The 14,822-nt window shown below is 33.4% G+C and overlaps 2 protein-coding genes across 8 annotated transcripts in view; one reads left to right on the top strand and one right to left on the bottom strand.

Annotated features, from left to right (window-relative positions):
- DAAM (disheveled-associated activator of morphogenesis-like protein) overlaps positions 1 to 2,226 on the top strand; it is a 131,321-nt gene extending 129,095 nt beyond the window's left edge. For all 5 annotated transcript variants that reach the window (XM_065352680.1, XM_065352676.1, XM_065352677.1 and 2 more), the window contains one exon: positions 775 to 2,226. In XM_065352680.1, coding sequence (XP_065208752.1) covers positions 775 to 1,044 — 270 coding nt within the window. In that variant the 3' untranslated portion in view covers positions 1,045 to 2,226. The remainder of the gene's footprint in view (positions 1 to 774) is intronic.
- A 5,933-nt stretch (positions 2,227 to 8,159) lies between these two features.
- LOC135837381 (diencephalon/mesencephalon homeobox protein 1-A-like) overlaps positions 8,160 to 14,822 on the bottom strand; it is a 158,224-nt gene continuing 151,561 nt past the window's right edge. For 2 of the 3 annotated variants that reach the window (XM_065352633.1, XM_065352635.1), the window contains one exon: positions 8,160 to 10,512. In XM_065352633.1, the coding sequence (XP_065208705.1) occupies positions 9,704 to 10,512 (809 nt within the window). In that variant the 3' untranslated portion in view covers positions 8,160 to 9,703. The remainder of the gene's footprint in view (positions 10,513 to 14,822) is intronic. The other variant, XM_065352634.1, reaches the window with a different exon arrangement.

The raw sequence follows: 14,822 nt of genomic DNA, 5'->3' as shown, positions 1-14,822 counted from the left end.
TTTTTTGGGACGGCGAATTGATTTTCAGCATCAGAATTTCACCAAAGCCCACTGTTCTCTCAGGAATGGCAACATTTTCAGGCTAAAAAATGAGCTGGAAAAAAGTTGTCAAATGTTGCATTTTTAATGACGATTTCTGACTAATTTGAGGTCGCTGAATCCAAAAATGACGTTCGTTTTGCAATCGGACTCGTCTTCTGCGAAATAGTCGCCATTTCTCACTGAAGCAGCGTTCTACGACACAAATGGACACCAGATTCGGACTCGTCGACCTCGAATTAGTCGTAAATGATATTTTACTCGATTTTTTTGAATGTCAAAAAAATACAAAAAATACAAAGAGGTTTGTTCATGCATTTTTTTGGGCAAAAAAACTTTTGGTCGCTAATCGAGCTTGAAATTTGTCTAGGTTTTTTTTTGGGACGATAAATTCATTCCCAGTGTCAGATTCTCGCCATCGAATTCCTTTCCACCGGAAATCGTCAATTTTCAGCCTCAAAATTAGTCCAAAAAACAATTATCAAAATTTTGGAGTTTTCTGAACAATTCCTGACTAATTCGAGGTCGCTGAGCATGAACATGAGGTCTAAATTGAGCTCCGCTTTGTGGTTTTCGAAGAAGTGTAATTTTTCTGGAGGGGAGGAAACTTTTGTTCTCGAATCGAGTCAGCATTTTGCAGGAGTGAACCCCTCTCCCCATGTAGTCATAAAAATCTATCGCCAAACAACCCTTCTAAGCACTCGACCTCTAATCTATCAATTTTTTATTTTTCAGATGAAGAAACGCACCGTAGACCGTAAACACAGCAAAGACCTGAACGGCACTTTACTCCATTCCGGGCAAAACCTACGCAACGGTGTCTCCAACGGTAAACTAGCAGCCGACAAGGGCGAATTCGACGACCTAATTTCAGCTCTTCGAACGGGCGATGTTTTCGGCGAAGACAGCATGGCCAAGATCAAACGTAGCCGCAAATCACGTCACTCTCCACCAAAAATAAATCGAGACGATAGTCGCGAAAGGATACTAAACAATCGACCGTAAATTTACAAACTTACCTATACCTATCCTTAAAAAAAAAGCTTTTATTATTTTGTTATTTTTTTTTCTGTTTTTCTGTTTCCCCTCCCTATCTTTCCTATTATATCCCTGTTATGTATTAATATCCCTTTCTTCTTCCCCCCTTTCTTTTAATTCTGATTTTGTGTAAATGTGTGTGTATTTTGTTGTACGTGTGCTTGATGCGTTTGTGTAGACTTTTGGCTCTCTCTCTCAGGTGTTTGTTGCGGTGCAGAAGCTGCAAAACGCAGCTTATTGGTATTGCTGAAAAGACGAATGTTTATTCAAACACGAATCGCGTTTTTGTGATAAAAATGTATATATTTTCATGTTTAAAGTATTACTTACGATACTATGTATATTATTACGATTATGTATTATTAATTTGTAAATTACGAATACAAAAGCATTTAAAGCATTTAATGAAAAAAAGATGAACTGAGTCTTATGTAGTGTACTTCCTCGAGGAAGCGTGTAAAATCAAAACAAAAAGACGAAATCGAATTTTAGATAAATTGGTTATTTTTTCTTTAGCCAAGTCGCTATTAAAATTGTTGAATTTTTTAATTTTATATTCGTTTAGAGTATTTTTTTACCTTTATATTATTTTTACTCGTGTATTTTTTCCACCTGAGGTAATTGTATTTTGGCCGGTTTTTTTTTCTTACAAGAGTAGTAAGATAATCGCTCAGTGCTTGGCCGTGTGTTTGATTTTAATGCTTACGAAGCTCTTAGCTCTTTATAGTGTATGCCTTCAGTGACCGTGGAAGTAATGAAAGATGTATTACATATCACAATAAGTTGACCAGAGCTTAGAGTTAGAATGAAAGCTTTAGATTATTTCATTTATTTCACGCGTATTAGAGCTATACATATTTACAAATTTGATGATAAAAAAAACGCCAAGTTAACGATTTAATAATGATTGTACTACTTTATAATAATAATGGAACTGATTTGTAACTTTCATAATTTTTGTATGATTTTTTCGAGTATTTAAATGATTAAGCATATTATTATTGCGTTGAGATTGAAGTTTTTTTTTTTTCATTGTAGATTTTAGAGTTGTTTTATGTTTTGATTTTTATTTATTTTTTCTAAGTAATCGTGTAGTTACAAATTACCAATAATTTTCGAGAGAAAATTCAAATAAAAGTTTACTCATTATGGCGCTGTTGTAGTTTTTTTCAGCAGTGGTTTGCTTTATATGTATTGGGATCTGCGCTGAAATAATATCGAATTCGTGCTCTGGAGGCCCGAAAATATATATTTTGATACCTCACACGATATTTGATTTTTTTTTAAATTTTGGACCCTCGCCTCCTCAGGCGCCCCTTAGGGTCTTGGGCCTAAATAATATCAAATTCGTTCGTAGGAAATTCAAAAACTTGTATTTTGATACCTCACATGACTTAAGAGAACATTTTCAAAATTTGGACCCTCCCTTTCTAGAGACCCTTAGGGTCGAGGGGCGAAATTATGATCAAATTCGTACTCAGGGGGATCAAAAACATCTATTTTGATACCTCACACAATATTTAATTTCATTTTAGAATTTTGGACCCTCACCCCCTCAGGCGCCCCTTAGGGTCTTGGGCCTGAATAATATCAAATTCGTTCGTAGGAAATTCAAAAACCTTGTATTTTGATACCTCACACGACTTCGAAGAACATTTTCAAAATTTGGACCCTCCCTTTCTAGAGACCCTTAGGGTCGAGGGGCGAAATTATGATCAAATTCGTACTCAGGAGGATCGAAAACATTTAATTTGATGACTCATGTGATATTGAAGTTGATTTAAAAATTTGGACCCCTCCCCCTCAATTGCTTCTTGGGGTCTTGGATCAAAATTATATCAAATTGGTGCTCAGGGAGCCCGAAAACTTCTATTTCGATATCTCACACAACTTTTTTGTACGTTTCCAAAAGTAGGACCCTACATCTTCTGAACTTCCGAAGACCTTCAGGGTTTGGGACTAAAATAATATCAAATTCGTATTCAGGAGGTCCAATAACATCTATTTCAATACCTCACACAACTTAAAAGTGCATTTCAAAAATTTGGACCCTTCCTTTTCAAGAGACCCTTTGGGTCTGGAACTGAGAAAATATCAAATTCGTATTATCAGGAGGCGCAATTACATAAACTTGGATACCACTCATAACATCAACGTTCAATTCAAAATTTGGACCCCTCCCCTAAAGAGACCCTCGTCCCTTAGGGTCAGGAACTGAAAAAATGTCAAATTCGTATTCAGGAGGCTCAAAAACATTCATATCGATACCTCACACGATATTGAAAGTTCATTTCAAATTTTGGACCCTCCCCTCAAGCGTATCTCAGAGTTTGGGGCCAAAATGATATCAAATTCGTACTCAGGAAGTTCAAAAACCTATATTTCAATACCTCACATGACCCTTATGTCAATTCTAAGATTTGGGCCCTCCCCATAGAAGGACCCTTTGGGTTTGGGGCCGTAATAATATCAAATTCGTTCTCAGGGGGTTCAAAAACATACATTTAGACCCCTCACACGGCAAAAAAGCTCAAAGTTTTCTTCATGAGATGAAGATTTTTAGAAAAAAGTTGAGCTTTCAGGTGTTAAAGTGCAATATCGAATATTACGAATGAGCTTTTCGTAATCAGCGACCCTTAATTAGTAATAATCGACCCCTCGTACGCCCTATTTGATTTTCATCGAGGCAAAAAGCTCAATAATTTCAAAATATAACAGTGGTGCCATCTGTAATATAAAAAGTGAACCAACTGCTTAAAAAGAGAACAAGTTTTGAAAAAAATGACGCAGCGCTTCAGGCGGCAGAAAATGGAACTTCTTTTATAATCCTCATTTACGTATGGAAAAAGAAGTAAGAACTTACCTTTTACTAGGATTACAAAAGAACTTCTCGTTTTCACCGCCTGAAGCACTGCATCATAAATTTTGAACTTTTGAATTTATTTTACGAGCTTCATGGAGCTTTTTACGATGTACGAAATGTCAATCGAGGGGTTTTTCAACACGGAGAATCCATTTCTGAAGTTGGTTTTGCTTAAAAGCTCAAAGTTTCTGAGATATTGAAGCTTTTTTTGAAAAAGTTGAACTTTCAGCTATAAAAGTACAACGTAGCATAAAATAAATGAGCTTGACGTGATCAGCGACCCTTAATTAGTAATAATCGACCCTTCGTACACCCTATTTGCTTTTAATTAAGCTAAAAAGCTCAATTTTCAAAAGTTTATAATTGCCCCTTAAAATTCAGGGTATGCAACCCAATCGACGCGTCGAATGTACCTATTTGGCCGATTTTTGATGCAAAATAGCACCTTTTTCATTAGGAGAATATAGGATATTAGGTGGTTCTCTACTCCTAATATTTGAACTTTTGAATTTATTTTGTGAGCTTTAAGGAGCTTTTTAGATTATACGAATTGTCGTGTAAGGGGTTTTTCAATACGGAGAATTCATTTTCGGCGTTAGTTTTACCAAAAAGCTCGAAGTTTCTGAGATATTGGAGCTATTTACAAAAAAGTTGAGCTTTCAGCTGTAAAAGTACAACGTAGCGTAAAATAAATGAACTTGACGTGATCAGCGACCCTTAATTAGTAATAATCGACCCTTCGTACACCCTATTGGGTTTTAATTAAGCTAAAAAACTCAATTTTCAAAAGTTCATAATTGCCCCTTAAAATTCAGGGTATGCAACCCAATCGACTCGTCGAATGTACCTATTTGGACGATTTTTGATGCAAAATCGTACCTTTTTCATTAGGAGAATATAGGATATTAGGTGGTTCTATACTCCTAATATTTGAACTTTTGAATTTATTTTGTGAGCTTTAGAGAGCTTTTTAGATTGTACGAACTTTTGTTTAACAGGTTTTCGAACACGGAGAATCCATTTCCGGCGTTAGTTCTGCCAAAAAGTTCAAAGTTTGTGAGATATTGTAGCTTTTTACAAAAAACTTGAACTTTCAGCTGTAAAAGTGCAACATAGCATAAAATAAATTACATTGACGTGATCAGCGACCCTTAATTAGTAAAAATCGACCCTTCGTACATTCTATTAGCTTTTAATTAAGCTAAAAAGCTCAATTTTCAAAAGTTTATAATTACCTCTTAAATTTAGGATCGTAGTACCTAATATATCCGATAGGTGGCGCTACATATTTCGAATTCAAATTTTCGAGCAGTTAATTCATTAGAGAAATTAATTATTTAGCTTAATTGAAGTCATTTTGAAGTGTACGAGGAGTCGTGGTGGGGGTTTTTCGACCCCAGGAATTCAATGGTGCAATTATTTTCGACGTAGGATTAATAATTATCGAGGTATTACCATTTTTACCAGCCAAATTCGTATTTTTCGAAAATTTTAAATTCTATTTTATTTTTTTTTAAGTCAAACGAACCGTACGAAGAGTCCAAATTGGGGTTTTCAGACTCGAAGAATTTGATGGTGTGATTATCTTCATCGTGGAGTCAGTATTTACGGAGTAATTACCGTTTTTAATCAACACATGTTTTCCAATCATAATATTTTTTTATCAGCATTTCAGTAACGAAATTAAAAAATTAATATTGCACACGGATTTTAATATCGATTTTTTATTTTTATATCGAACTAAACTAAAAAGATGCACAATAATTACAATATATCAGCTGAGAAACAAAAATATACAAACACTAAAATAATTATTGCACAATGCATCATTCTTAAACAAACCAAAAAAAAATACTAACATATAAAACCATTTTGAAAATAACAAAAGAAAAAAAATATTACAATACGTATCATTTTGAATAATATAATAAAAATAAACCAAAAAAAAGAAAAGGAAAAACATTACAAATACAAAGCTTGCTATTATTTACACATTAATTTATATATTTTGGAACAAAATTATCATTTCGTAATAATAATTTTTTTTAAAAAAAGAAACAACACAAAAAAAACAATACGTGGACTTGTGAGGTACGTAATATTTCCACGCGACATCGACACAACATACAACCAATTTTATTCATCATTTTACATTATAGGTACATAAATACGTGTTTTTTTTTTCATTCTTTACTTTAAATACGTATTCAAAATAGCGCCTTCATTTTGCATTATTATAATAAAAATTATATATCATGACTAGATTATTTTTTCATTATTGGCTATACGTAAACGTAAATAATATTCACACTTTACAAATTCGACGAGATTATTGCTTTATGTAATATGACCGATATAAAAAAAAAAAGAAAAGAAAAAAAACATAGGGTAAAAAGACGCAGTCGTGTGTTCGTCACAGAACAATCGATTTGTTCAGGACTTTTCGCATCATATTTTAAAATTCTGATTAAAAAATATGTAATAATTATTATGGTACATTATTTTGAATTTAAATACAAAGGGTACGAATATTTTTTCCTCAGAACGCGAACGTATCAAAATTTACTAAAAAAAAGAAATTGAGTAATAAATCTCTGCAGAGAAGGACTTATGAGGGCGGAGAGGGGAGGCCGAGGGGGTGTCGAAGATTTCAGAAAACCAAAAACTAAAAAATGCGTAAAGGGGAATGAAACTAAAAAAGGAAGGTGTATAAATACTTATTTCTTTAGGGGCAATTTTTGAAATACTCGAGCGGTTTTTTAAAAGTAATTTCGTCAAAAAAATTATACTCTTTCTTCCAAATTAATCTTCAATGACCAGATGAAATTCATCCCCACACGTTGAAATTCCTCTCAGATACTTCAAAAGTAGATCTACTCAAATTATATAATAAAATTTGGACCTCTGATTCATTTCCAAAAATGTGGAAAACTGCCACTATTACTTATCCCAATATTAAAACCTGGAAAAAGTACTCATCTTTTGGAACGAAAGAAAATTCAATTTTTTTCGTCCAAAACGCCATCTAGCACCATTATTTCCAAAGAAGTCTTATTGTATTTTCTCAGAATTTTTACCACTTTTTTCAGAAATTTTGGACTTCCAAAATTTTACGACTTTGTCAAGTTTTTTTTTTTTACATAAAATTGATAAATTAAAAATGTTAAAAAACAAGATAAACAAGAAAAATTCCATCATTTCTTCATTTTTAAATTTTATTTCTCGGATAATGGGAGAAGATTGGATTATTCCTCAATCTTTGGTGTTTGTGATGATTTTTCTGACGAACTTTCAGAGTTTTTTCACTATTATTTCCGCAAATAATTTTTGTTTAAAAATAGTTTGGAGAAATCAAAAATTGGGTAATCAAATTATTCCAATAACAAGAGCAAAATACATACCTAATTCTCAATCAATAATTTTTCTGATAAAATTTTCATGATTCATTATTTTTTAAAGTCATTTTGCGACAAACAAGTTTCACCCCCTCTCTCCCAGTCACAACCCTTCAACTCTGAAAGTATAAAAGTATGAGAAATTGAACGAAAAGTAACAGCAATAAAATTGGTGTAATTTTTCTTTCCCTTCTTCAAGTATGTAGTTGGTGGAAGGGCCACACAGAAGCAGGGGGGGGGGAATTTAATTTCCACTCACTGATTTTCAATCTAGCAATTTTTTGACAACTTTACTAATAAAATGCAATTTTTTTTCAACCAGCAATTCATTTTAAATTTCTTCCAATTTTTTTTGGAGGGGGACGAGGGGGGAACTTTTTTTGTTTCATTCATTTTCAATCATTTTTTTTTCAGTTTACACAACCTGAATTTTTGGGAAGAGGAGTGAAGGGGAGGGGAGGGGAGAGTGAGGGGCAATTGATATTATTTTTCAACTTAATTTGAATACAACGATTTCGCAAGAATTTTTCTAACAAAAAGCATACCTAATTTTTTCACTAGAATAATTTTTTGAAATTTTATAATTGTATTCTTTGAGAGGAGGAGAGAGGGAGGAAGGAGGGTAAGAGGTGTTGCTTTTTTGCTTATTCTGAACCTAATGATTTTACAGAAATATTGTCAGTAAAATATAAAGTATTGTTGTTGTTTTTTTATTTCTTTTTAATTTTCTTCAATCAAATTTTTCGGAGAGGAGGGGCATGAAAAAGAGTAATTTTGAATCTAAAAACCTATTTTTCCCAATTTTCGTGACCTTTTTTTGGTGGGGGGGGGGGGGGAGATTACATGGAGGGAGTTGATATTTTACTCATTTTCATTCTAATGATGTTTAGTCTCAGAAATCGAGCAACTTTTTTTCAATTTTTATACTTTTTTCTGGAAGGGGGATGGAGGGGGATGGAAATAGTTTCTTTTATACTCAATATCAATCTATTTATTTTAAATTTATTTTGAACTTGGACCAGAAAAATTTTTTCTTGAACGATCGAGACATTTTTTCAATTTTTATAATTTTTCTCCAAGGGAAGGAAGGAAGGAGTTGTTTCGATTTAAGTAACTTATTTTTAATTAATATTTTTTTTATCATTCTCAACAATCGATCAAGTTTTTATCAATTTTTCAATGTTTTTCCCTTGAAGTTGAAGGAGATCATACAAATAAAGGAGGGGGAAGGGGAGGAGAATTGCTTCTATTCTTCTCATTTTAAATTGAAATATTGTACAATTATTTTCTCAGCAATCGAGCATTTTTTGGTGATGGCGAGGAGATTGGGGGGGGGGTCTTCTTTTTTTTGTAATTTTTTCACTTCAACTTTCCATGAATTGAAATTTTTTCCAAGGTTTCAAAATATTTGATTTAGGGGGGGGGCTGAGGAGGGAAAGAGGAGGAGCAGAAGAAGAGACAGAAAGAAAAAATAATTTATAAAGGATTAAAATTAATTTTAGTGAGGAACCTTTTTTTGCCAAAAAATAATAAATTTGCTCTCGTGTGGGGGGGGGGGTTTGAGAGGGCAGGAAAATTGTAAAATGGGCCGATGAAGTCGAGAATCTAAATTAATAATATTCGAAATAAAAAAAAAAATTAAAAATAAAAAACAAAAAAAATGATTTTAAGATCTTGAAAATTTTGAAATTTTAATTTTAATTTTTCAATAGGTACCTACTTATTATTTTAAAATCGGAATTCGGAAAATTAAATTTTTAAAACTAGATTACCAAAATTTTGAAAAAATATCCGATGGGTAAAAAATCAAAATTTGTTTCATGGCTCTTTTTTGAATACTTTTTCTAAATTTCACCGTCTTGTAGACAACATCATCATCACTCATCAACCCCTAAAAAACAAAATATCCGTACCCTTCGTCGAAACGAAACAAAATAAGGAAAATGGGCTACGTAAAATAGGGAGGACGGGGATAAAAAAAAGGCAACAAAAAAAACAATAGAAAAAAAAATCATCGATACACGATTTTAAAAAAAAGTTACATACAAATAACAACGATAAAATTCATTAAAAAATTAAAAGAGACCCATAAAAATCAAATCGCACCTTCGACTCGAGAGAGACATCGATAGAGAAAGAGAGAGAGAGGAAAGAAAACACTGGACAAAAATAGTACATCGTTACACAATAATAATAAAAAAAAAACACAACTCTTGGATCATTAGGACAACAATTCGTAGAGTACAAAATCATCCACGTTCCGGGCACCGGTCCGGTCAGATCAGGTCAGCTGAGATCAGGTGACCTTAATACATATTATGAGGAGTAGGAGGAAACACAGGTAAACAGGTATAGGTATATTTGTATATTAAAAAATAGGCGACGAATCGGACGACGTAATAATATCACTATTGGTGATCTCCGGCGGAGGCTGATGGTTATTCGGGTAATAATTATGTATATTGGGTAAATTATTAGCATTGGCGTCGTAATGCGAGGGCATGTTGTTGGTCAACGACGACCGATGCTGTAGGAATGCGGCCGCAGCTGCTGCGTTGCTGTTGACCAACATCAGCGCATCGGCGGACAGACTGAACAACTTGGCGTTATGTTCTTGAGCTTTGGCTCTCAGACAAGCGATACTATTATTCCTAAATTCTTCCGGATCCGTCCTAGATCCGGCCGTTAGCTGCATGATGGCCGCATGCTGTTGTTCCATATGCGATTGGATTTCTTGTCGTATTCTCATATGAGCTTCTTCGGGCGTCTCGGTGGCGTACGCCGAAGCCGGTTTAGGAGATCCGTTTTGGTAATGCTCGCTGACCACTTTGTTATTACTACTGCCGGTATCTTTGTCGTCGGCTGAATTGGCATTGGCTGCGGCTGCTGCTGCTGCTGCTGCTGAACCCGATTTATCCTCCTTGTTCGAGGCCGGATCGATATCTCGGTTTGGTTTCTTCGACGACATCGGATGGTCGTTTTTCATACTTTGGCCAGTGGTGCTGTCGTCGTCGGCGTCGTTATCGTCATCGGACGAATTACCTATGTCGTCGTCGGCGTCGTCGTCGTCATCGGCGTCTTTGTCGCTTTGGTTGCTCGTCGTCGTGTTGTCGTCTTTCAGCTGCTCGGCGGCTTCCAGCGATTTTCTATGCATACCTGTAACAAAAATATCCCGTTCTGTGGTTCGTTTTAGTTTTTACTTTTGTAACCAACGTATCTACTACGAGTACGGTACACAATAGATACACTTTTTTTTTTTTTTTTGCATGTACAGAGTGGTTCGTTGGTTGCGACGAGAATTTCGGCCATAGAGGCCATACAGGGAGTCTCGAAAATAAAATCTATCAAATTTTTGAATCAATCGAACAGAATGCAATCAAAAAACAACTGCAGAAGAAGGAGCAACGATGAGATTCGACCAAAAAACTAACCCCATATTCGTGTTCAGTGTCCTCGAAAACATAGCAATAGATGTGTCACACTACTGCGATCATTTCCTCGAATTTTGATTGCATAAAGGGGAGGGGAGGGGAGTAGAGGGTGCCAGAATTTGTGAAACAACCCCCTATTCAAAAACTAACACCACAATCGTGTTCAGCATCCCCAAAAACATATCAATCGATATATCACACGCCCCATTTTTGTATCAAAATTTCAACTCAATTTTTTTGGGAGGGGGGAGGAGGGGAATGAGGTTAAGGGCATTGCAGTGATCCTAATCAAAAAACGAAGCTCACATTTGCATTCAGCACCACAAAAAACATGTCAATCAATACGTCACATGCCCTAAGTTTCTCTCAAAAATTTTGAGTTTTGAGTCAGCAGAAGGTGGGTGGTTAAAGACCATACAGCCCTCTAAATCCAAAAAATTATCTTAAATTAGTATTTTGCACCCTAAAAAACATGCCAATCGAGACCCTTTCCTCTTCCACTTTGAAGAAGATGGCGTGGCGCATTATTTGAGAGCCACAAAAACCTATTCAAATTAATCAGTTCATTGACCTTTATGGGAAAAAAAGTGAATTGGATTTTAAAATTTTGATGATTTGAAAAGAAACAGGTAAATTTTTGAATAAATCAATCAATACTGAAAGCTTTATTTAGGAAATTAAATTAGGTGGGTTTTTCAAAAAATGCACCCAAGAATTTAGCTCAGGAAAATACATTTTATTGGAGCATAAAAAAACAATCCAAAGACTTTCTTAGGAGATTATTCATCGAGTTTTCAACAAGAGAACAGAACTTATTATTATAAACTCGTAAAACATCCAATTGGTTAGTTTTCAGGCAAATCAAACAATCAATTTCATATTCATACCTACTAATTGCTCAATTATTAGAATCATTATTCATTAATTATACCTAATTGACCAACTTTCAAGCTGATCACACAAACAATTTCTAGCTGACCTATCAACAGGTAAACAAATCAATCAATCAATCAATCATCCAACCATTCAACGAAGTGATCGATCAACTGATTTATTAATCGGTTCAGAAACACTACCTAACTGAGCAATTTTTAAGCAAGTCACGCCAACAATGTCAACCTGACTTATTAATGAACCATTCAACCAACCATTTAACATGATCAATCAATCAATCAATCAATCAATCAAACATTCAATGAATCAGTCAATTAATTGATCGATCAATCAGATCAGAAACATAACCTCACCCAATTGATTGATTTTCTGGCAAGTCATGTTAAACCAAAAACATCGAGCTTATATCAATAAATCAATCAAATAGATCAATTATTCAATCAATCAATAAATCAACCAATTAATCAATCATTCAATCTACCAATCAGCGGCCAATCAATGAGTTCAGAACCTCTACTTACTCAATTAGTTAATTAATTGATCCTTCAACAACCTCAAGCTAATATTTCAATTAACTAATCAATCAATCGATCAATCAAACTACAAAGCAATCGAACCACCAACCAACTAATCAAATTGAAGAATCGATCAATCGGTTGATTGATCAATCAATCAATCAATCAAAAACATGACTACCAAATAATTGATCTTACACCAAATAGATATGACCATTTTAGGTAGATCAATCAATCAAATCAATCATTCAATGAATTCATCATCAACTAATTTAGCAATCAATCAATTTGATTCAATCCTAATGAACAATTAATCAATCAATCATTCAATTAACCAACCAACCAATCGAGCATTCAATCAATCAATTGAGCATGCAATCAATCAATCAATCAATCAATCAATCAATCAATCAATCAATCAATCAATCAATCAATCAATCAATCAATCAAACAAACAAACAATCAAACAAACAACTAGTCAATCAAACAATCAATCAGTTCAGAACCTTCACTTACTCAGTTAGGTAATTAATTGATCCTTAAACAACCCCAAGCTAATATTTCATTCAACTAATCAATCAATCGATCAATCAAACTGCAAAGCAATCGAACCACCAACCAACCAACCAATTTAATCAAATTAAAGAATTGATCAATCAGTTGGTTGATCAATCAATCAATCAATCAATCAATATGTTCAGAATGAGTACCACATAATTGATTTTACAGCACATTGATTTAGCTTTTTAAGGTAGATCAATCGATCCAATCAATCAATCAATCAATCAATCAATCAATCAACTTAATATCCATCATCAACTCATTCATCAATCAATCAACCAATCAGTTTGATCCAATCCTAATGATCAAACAAACAAACAAACAAACAAACAAACAATGTACTTAATCAAACAATCAATCAATTCAGAACCATAGCACGAAATGATTGAATAATTATGCTTGATTTTCTAGTAAGTCAACCCAAGTTTTTCTAGCTGATAAATCAATAACTAACCAAATTCAAACAAACAAACAAAAAATTGATCAATTAATCATTCAATTAATCAGCTCAGAATCATTTTTCGGGAAATTGATTGATTTTCCAGCAAATAAGTTCAACACGACCCAACGATCAATCAATTAGATCAATCAGTTTAAAATAGTAATCAATAAATTTCCCAGCAAGTAAATTCAACAGTTTTAAGCAGATTGATCAATCGATCGATCGATCAATCAACCAGGCAATTAATCAATTGGTCGAACAATCAACACAGAATTATTATTGCCTAATTGACTGATTTCCCTATACCTAATTCAATTTGCCAATTTTCAACTGATAAATCATCTAACCAACCAAGCAACAAACCAACTAATCGATTGATCAATAAATCAATCAATAAATTCAGAATCATCAACTGATTGATCTTGTGATGGTAGAATTCAGACTCAAGAATGACCATTTCAAAAACATGATTCTCTGATTGATTTTCTTGCATCATTTTTGAATCTCTCAAAAAAATATGAACCTAATTTTGATCGGTTCTTCAGAAAATTAAACGATCAATTTTCTTCATAAAATAACCAAGAAATTTTTGCTATTATGTAGGTACATAATTGCGAAATCAATTCTGAATCTTGAAATAAACAACTCATTTTCTCATTTCTAGTTATTTTTAGTGAAAAAAACTTACAAGTTTCCCCAAGGTTTGATTTTTAGTTGATTTTTTAAAAAATTAATGAAGTACGCAATAACCTGATTCCTTTGGAAAACAAATGATCATTCATTTTAAAATTCGGCTGATCGACTTACCATACAAAATTGGATATGGATTAGATTCAAAGATCTAACTCATTGTTCTACGGTTTTCGATTTTTGATGAATTTTTTAAAAAATAAAATGATTTATTGCTTGATTCTTTAAAAAAAATTAAAATATGATAAATTCAGTTCAAAATTTGGCAGATGGACTTTCGATTTGGAGTAGGTATCTAAGTGTCTTATTGTTTGATTTTTTCTGTGTTTCAGTTTTCTTTTGTTTTTTTTTTATAGTCTGTCTTTTAAAAAATGAATTATTGATCAATCTATTTTAAAGACCAATAATCAAGTAAGTAAATATTTTTTCTATTGAAAATGGGATCAGTGAGTTTTGAAAATTTTCTTATTGTTTGATTTCTCATGCCAAAACTACGAGGTCAATTCGATCCATTTTTTTTTCAATTTGATATTTAGATTTATTTCTTGAAAATCTGAAAGTAATATCTAACTGGTCACCTAACTCAATAATAATCAAAAAGATTGGTTGGTTGGTTGGTTGGTTGGTTGCTTGGTTGGTTGCTTGGTTGATTGATTGATTAAAGGGTTGAATATTTTTCAAGTCAACGAAATTGTACCAAAAACTGCATGAGACCTTTGTCAGCAAAACTCCGACACAAAAAAAATCTCAAACGTCACATTTCAATCCTCGAATTTCACGATAAGACAAATCGTACACCCACAAACCGCGTATACAAATCATTCAGATTACTACAAGGGAGAAGGGAGGGGTATTCGTCGCAGTACCGGACCATTCTGTACATGTAGAGAAAGACAATGTAGCAATAGTATAAAGAAAAACAAGGAAAAACGAGGAAAAACCAACGTAGGTATA

Source organism: Planococcus citri, chromosome 2, assembly GCF_950023065.1.
Source record: "Planococcus citri chromosome 2, ihPlaCitr1.1, whole genome shotgun sequence".
Lineage (NCBI taxonomy): Eukaryota > Metazoa > Arthropoda > Insecta > Hemiptera > Pseudococcidae > Planococcus > Planococcus citri.
The sequence above is the reverse complement of the archived record's forward strand: the minus strand, read 5'-3'. Positions and strand labels throughout refer to the sequence as shown.